Source organism: Cajanus cajan, chromosome 4 (assembly GCF_000230855.2).
Source record: "Cajanus cajan strain Asha chromosome 4, NIPB_CcT2T_4, whole genome shotgun sequence".
Classification (NCBI taxonomy): Eukaryota; Viridiplantae; Streptophyta; class Magnoliopsida; order Fabales; family Fabaceae; genus Cajanus; species Cajanus cajan.
In genome coordinates, this window is record NC_138520.1 from 14,422,647 (window position 1) to 14,429,607 (window position 6,961).

The following is a 6,961-nucleotide window of genomic DNA, read 5'->3' on the forward strand; positions in this document are numbered from 1 at the left end:
ACTACAAGAAATTCTTCCCTTTTTGGGTGACATCGGATTTCATCGTTCACCAAGAAAACCCTTGCTTACTCATGAATATTATCCTTTCATCATATTCGTTAAGACACCTATTTTAGTTTTCCAAATCGTCTGTTTGTAGTTTTTTTTTTCTTGATAAGTCATAAAACATAAATACATTTTATCCTCGTGATTTCTAGCCAAACATATTTCAGATTCATGAAATTTTGCTTCATTCTGAATCGTTAGTGAAAAACTTTTTGAAATATGTATTAATTAGTAACATTTTAGTCTTTGAAATCTTCATTATTATGTCAAATTGCAGAATTAAAATCATCAATTTATTTCCATTATAATTTTTTTAAGTATTAATATTTTATCAATTTTTGTTCCTGTTGTAAGTTTAGAGTGTAAATCAACTAAAGACTTGTTAGGATTTCATTTATTTTAAATACAATTAATTTTGAACTTATAAATGTAATTAGGATATATAATTCAATTCGGATCTGCAAGCGTATGACCCTTGGAGCAATTTCATTTTTTGATCAAGTACTTTCCATTTTCCCTTTCATATAGGGTCTATTGGGTTTGTATATTATGGTATTGGTGTTGATTACTCTTGGGAATGGAATTCCTGCAACAATAATAGTTTGTTCCCAAGGGTAGAAATTAAAGCAATAAAGAACTAACTATAAAAAGAAAAGATAGTGATACAAAGTGAAGGGAAAAATATTGAAAGAAAATATATTTATTTTTTAATGAAAACAATATTAAAAATAACCTAGCAGTTGTCTAAAGTTAGAACGTTCAAAATGTATATTATGATTTTTTATTGTCTTTCCTTTGTCTTTATATAATGCCTTGTAGGTTTATTGTAGTTTCAGAAATTTCGAACCTAAATCTCATGATCTTAGCCCTAATGGTCACCCGTATTTATGAGTGGTATCATTGAGTTCATTGCTAATGCCATTTAAGTTATATATGTTGAACGCAACATCCACAAATCCCTATGAATGGTACCAAGAGTGTGCTTAACATTTAACTTTTAGCTTGGTAAGCTATATGATTAGCTACTAAACATTCATTACAACTTTCATGAATAATCACATTGGTAAAAGTGGTTAACTAAACCATTTAAAACCTTAAGCACTGGTTTTAACAAACAAACAAAATCAAGTCGAATTGATTAATAAGTTATTATGTAATAAGAATTTATATTATGAGTGTTTAAAATTTAATAAGTTATCATATTTAGATATATATGATAATAAATATTTATATAACTTTAAAATGTTTGGATATATCATTACTTAAGAATTTATAAAATGTTATTTTATTTTAAAAATTAAAAAATCATTATTTAATTTTATTTAAAAATAAAATAAAAAGACTTAAAAATATTTTTAGTCCCGAAAAAATTAGTTGATTTTGATTTTAGTCTATGTAAAATTATAATTTTAATTTATAAGAATTAAAAACATATTTAAATCAAATAAAAATATAAAAAGTTACTAAATAATTTTTAAATATGACATTATACATCACAAATAAATTATTATTATTTTTTCTCCTAGAAAATATGTTTAAAATTTTTTATCCAGAAACAACTGAATACAGTTACCAATTTACCATGTCCAATAAGTTCAACACAATGGAAAGGAAGCTGTTAGTGAGCTAATCCTGGGTGAATGAAGTTTCAAATCTCCATGAAGAAAAGTACCCACATTTACTATTTAATCATTTGTCGGACAAAATTATATATAAAAAAATGGAGAAACTATAATTAACATATAGTTACTATGTAAAACAAATAAGTTTACAATATTTAGAAAATAAAATAATTTTTTTTAATTGTTTGAATAATATAATGCATAGTGGGAAGATAGCTCTTTCTTTCCCCTTTGTGTTTTGTTTTAAGAAAAAAACATGAGCCAATGCTTTCATGCCAACGAATCCGCAGGCGAATATAAAAAGAACCTTGTAAACAGATGGGCCGGCCCGAAGAAAGTGGGACCCACCCATGCATTTGTCTTCTTTCGTAAGCACAAGAATTCCAAAGCCTTGTTATTGTTAATGTATAATGTTCGTACACGGTACTAGTTAAAACAGGTAGCTAGGAAAAAATGACAAAATTTAAGCCTCTGAAAATCCAGCAAACACTCTTGACATTACATGAATGGAGATAACCAAAGACAAAGCTCCAATCACAAACTATTGGAATTTGGTGTTCTCTTCTGTTCCTCTGCCTCTCTCCATAAGAAGGGAGAAATTATAGACTTTGCTTTTTCCATAAACCAACCAACCAAACTCCTAAATGAGAGCAAATTTGAGTCACTCAAAAAGCAAAAGCAAAAGTGGTCAATAATAGCTTTGCCTTTCCCTGTGAGCCTCCTAAAAAATGATCAATTCGTTGTGTGGAAGTTCAGTGTCCCTCAAGAGTGAGCACAACAACTCCAGAACCAAAACATCTTCTAATGACTCAGTTTTGCAATCCAAGAAAAATAATGCCACACAATCCTCTTCTGATCTAGACACTAGTTTAACCCCATTAAGCTTAAACCTTCCAGCACTCAAATTTGACTTAGATGGAGATGTGGAAGTTCAATCACCAGATAGTTCGATGTGGGAGTCCTTTTTCGCTGACCAACTAGATGCTGATTTCATGATCTCTTCCCCAGTGAGGAACGTTCCTTCACCACAAGCCTCTTCCTACAATTGCAACTACAACTACACTCAGGGAATGCAAGGCCAGAGCCTCTCAGGGTGTTCCCCACCTCGTTTTTCATCGTCCCAAATTGGAGCCTTCAATAGCAGCCACAAAGGGAAAGGACTTAGCCCCCTCCATAGGGTCTTTAACTCACCAAACAATCAATACATGCAACATGTTGAGAACCTTTCACTGCCTGCAATAGAAGAGTTCTTGGAGGACTATCAAGGGTATTCATCAAACAAAGTGTCTTCTGACATTGCAAGTTCATCTGAATGCTTTGATTTGTCGTCTCAAATTCCATCCATGTTGGATGGCTTGACAATGCCAAATTCTTCAAGGTACCATGAAGATGAAACCTTAGTGCACGGTGGTGTTGCTGGCTCTCGCTCTTCTCAAATTTCCCAAGAGAGCGACATGTATCACCAGATGGGGTCCATGGCTAGTGCCTCCTTGTCACAAGCTCTACAACAAGAACGCTACCACGAGAAACAACAAAAACAGCAGCAAGAGAATCTAATGCTGCCTATTCCAATAGGAATCGAACAGGTAACAAAATCTTGCCTCCATCCCACTTCACCAAAAACCTTCAAATTCAAATAATATTAATTATCTTACTAAACTAAACCGTGAAATTCCTCTAGTGACATCTATGATGATCTTCAGTTCAACAAATAAAATTTTGGTTCAAATTAGATATGTCGACTTTCGACTAATCTATAATAATTTTTGATCTTGAAATCTCATAATGGCTTGTTTTTATTTTAACTAAATTGTTTAGAGTTGAAGTGAGTGGTGACCTTAGATATAGAATAAATTATCTGGTGATATATTCTTTTATCATAAGCAGTATTTTATGACATGCAGGAACAAGACAGCGGGCTTCAACTGGTGCACCTGCTACTAGCATGCGCTGAGGCAGTGGCAAAAGAGGAATACATGGTAGCGAGAAGGTACCTGCACCACCTGAACCGAGTAGTGACCCCTCTCGGTGACTCCATGCAACGGGTGGCAGCGTGCTTCACCGACTCGTTAAGCGTGAGACTGAACACCACCCTCACTCCAAAACCCTCAAAACCCACTCCACCCTCGCCCTCAAACTCTCTCGAAGTCCTCAAAATCTACCAAATCGTCTACCAAGCTTGCCCCTATGTCAAGTTCGCCCATTTCACCGCCAACCAAGCCATCTTCGAAGCCTTTGAGACCGAAGACCGCGTCCATGTCATCGACCTCGACATCCTCCAAGGGTTCGTAATCGTGACTCTTATTTTCATCATTTGTTTATTGGAGATCCCACATGATCTAAAATCAATATCATAACAATGTATATAAATGTGATGAAAAATCTATAACTTACTAAACATATAACCTAGTTTCTAAGATATGTTTTGTTATTCATTTGGGTGTACTAAAGATACTTTAACAATTGTCAACAGGTACCAATGGCCAGCCTTCATGCAAGCCCTCGCCGCCCGTCCCGGTGGCGCCCCGTTCCTCCGCATCACCGGTGTGGGCCCAACCCTAGACGGTGTCCGTGAAACCGGGCGGTGCCTGACGGAGCTAGCACACTCCCTCCGCATCCCCTTCGAGTTCCACGCCGTTGGGGAACAACTCGAAGATCTCAAACCTAGTATGCTGAATCGTCGAGTCGGCGAGGCCTTAGCCGTGAACGCTGTGAACCGCCTCCACCGCGTCCCTGGGAGCCACCTCGGGAATTTGCTCAGCATGATAAGGGACCAGGCACCGAACATAGTGACCTTGGTGGAGCAAGAAGCGAGCCACAACGGGCCTTACTTTTTGGGAAGGTTTCTGGAGGCGTTGCACTACTACTCGGCAATCTTCGACTCGCTGGACGCGACATTTCCGGCAGAGTCAGCACAGCGGGCGAAGGTGGAGCAGTACATATTCGCGCCAGAGATACGGAACATCGTGGCGTGCGAGGGCGCGGCGAGGTTCGAGCGGCACGAGAGATTGGAGAAGTGGCGGAAGATTATGGAGGGGAAGGGGTTCAAGGGCATGGCTCTTAGTCCTAATGCCGTTACGCAGTCGAAGATTTTGTTGGGGTTGTATTCGTGTGAGGGCTATCGCTTGACCGAGGATAAAGGCTGTTTGCTTCTTGGCTGGCAAGATAGAGCCATTGTTGCTGCGTCTGCATGGCGGTGTTGATGCATGCTGCCTACTATTTCATTTCATGTTTTTTTTATTTTTTTTTTGTTTTCATTATTAATACGAGTTAAAAAGAGACGGTTCATGATTCTGGTATTAAAAAAAAAGTTCAATTAACTCTGAAAGAGTAAGATAGCTGAGTAAATTAGTTAAGAGAATAAAAAGACTCAAAAGAATGAGGACACTAATTCAGAGTATCTCCTCTTTTATTAATGTTATAGATTATGTTGCTAATTATTATATTGCTTGTTTACTTATGTTAGTGAAATGTCAATCAATTGGGAAATTAGCAAAGCGACACACTCTCTAATAATACTTATTTTATTGGTGAAATTTAAGTGAATCTTGTTGAAATTGCGAGTCTTACTCTTGTTTGATGGGTCATTTATGTTTATGATAAAATGATATTCGTGTGAATTTCAACTGGTAAAAGAAATTAAGAAATGTGTTGCTTCATTCTTCTTGTAGATGATTGAAATGAAAGGTGAGTATGTATAAGGGAAGGGGAAATTGTTCGAGTAAGGAAATGTTTTGTATTTTGAAGTGTGGGGGGAAATGGAAAAGGAATAAGAATAGTTCTTTTTTAACTATTAAAGTGATTTTGGGACATCCAAAAACTTATTTGCTATTCACTAAAAGAAAAATAGAAAGACAAAATTAGACACTTGAGCGATTAGTTTTTGGTACTTCCTTTTACGTGTTGTTTGATAAGAAGGTATGGGTGCCCTTTATTTATATGGAAAATGGAGTGTGAACACGTGACATATATGACCACATTATTTTGAACTTTGAAATGTGGACCTAATGGGTAATTGGGTACGTAGTAACTTGATATAGATGATTTTTAACCAACGTCTAAACTTTTATTACCTTCTTTTGTCCATTGTTAAACCATGGGACGTTCATGTTATCACACCCCATCTCCCATTTATCTTATTTTCCTTGAATAATTCATTCTCGTGACTCTAACTGCTTTTGAAAAGCATCATTGTTCTTTTGATATCCGTTTTTAGCTTTTTTACCGTGGATAGCCATTGTGAATACCTAGTTTTCATTGTTCGTTAGTCCTTTTCAATCCATCGTGAGGTTCTGATTAGTAGTTGTGTGCGTATGGTACTCGTAAAAACTTGCATCGAGTGTGCAACTATGAGTTTTGTTCGTTATTTCTCGAATAATAACCATTGTGAACACATCAGTTAGTGGTAAGTTGATTTTGGTTGATTTTTTGCTTGCTTACCGTGGATAGCCATTGTCGTCTCCTAAATTACTGTCTTCTTCTAAATTATTATTGATTTTTGATAGATTTTTTTCGTGGGAAAATTACGACTTTTCTGACAAATATTTCTTGTGATGCCTTGTGGACTCATTTCTTGTTATCTCTTCTTCATTCTCATTTTCTCCCTTCTCAAAAATCTTTTCTTTGTTTTCCTAAGGCTGAGCATTACTAGTTAAAGGAAGTCTCAAGCTCCCAAGTTTGGAACATTCTCGTTCTTCTCCGCATTTCCCCTCTAGTCTGCAAGCATCTTCTTCGTTGTTCATTCTGGGGTAGCTCGGAGTTCTTCCCCAAAGTTCTCTTCTTTTTCGGACGTGGTGAAGCCAGGGTTGCAAAGTCGAAACTCCTTCTTCTTCCTCCTTCTCCTTCTAGTGTAAGTCAGAGTTGTTTCACTCTGATTCGAGGTTAAGGAAGTTCACTTTTAGTTGTGTGGGTTGAATTCATGTTGTTTGAGCTATTGAATGAGGGGTAAAAAGTGGGTTTTTGGGTTGTATTGGAAAAGAGATGATTTGGGTTGATTTTGAGTTGCATGTTAGTATTTTTGAAGTTTTTGTGTTGCATATATGTAGTGTTGGCTTGTCTTTGGATTTTAGGGTTGCATGTTGATGTATGTAGTTGTTTTGATGATTATATGTTGTTGTGGATGCTTGAGAATGGTTGTATGTGTTGGGATTTTTCTGAGTTTCAAGTTTTGAAGGAAAAATCGAAGTGGTATCTTTTTTTGTTATTTTTTGGGAGAGTTACGAGCGTGACTGGTGAGTCATGTCCGTGATTAACTCTATTTGAGAATCTTCACTCTTTGCTTTTGAAGGTTAAAG

General features: G+C 36.2%; 1 protein-coding gene across 1 annotated transcript; it reads left to right on the plus strand.

Moving 5' to 3' along the window:
• Positions 1 to 1,151: 1,151 nt before the first annotated feature.
• On the plus strand, positions 1,152 to 6,094 carry LOC109815324 (GRAS family protein RAM1). The gene is made up of 3 exons (XM_020380018.3): positions 1,152 to 3,253; positions 3,572 to 3,951; positions 4,141 to 6,094. The coding sequence occupies exons 1-3, from the start codon at positions 2,396 to 2,398 to the stop codon at positions 4,868 to 4,870; spliced, it is 1,968 nt and encodes a 655-aa protein (XP_020235607.1). The 5' UTR covers positions 1,152 to 2,395; the 3' UTR covers positions 4,871 to 6,094.
• Positions 6,095 to 6,961: the final 867 nt, after the last annotated feature.

Coding starts and splice junctions, on each gene's coding strand:
- LOC109815324 (XM_020380018.3), top strand. CDS start 2,396: ATGATCAATTCGTTGTGTGGAAGTTCAGTGTCCCTCAAGAGTGAGCAC. Junction 3,254..3,571: donor TTCCAATAGGAATCGAACAG/GTAACAAAATCT, acceptor TATGACATGCAG/GAACAAGACAGCGGGCTTCA. Junction 3,952..4,140: donor GACCTCGACATCCTCCAAGG/GTTCGTAATCGT, acceptor AATTGTCAACAG/GTACCAATGGCCAGCCTTCA.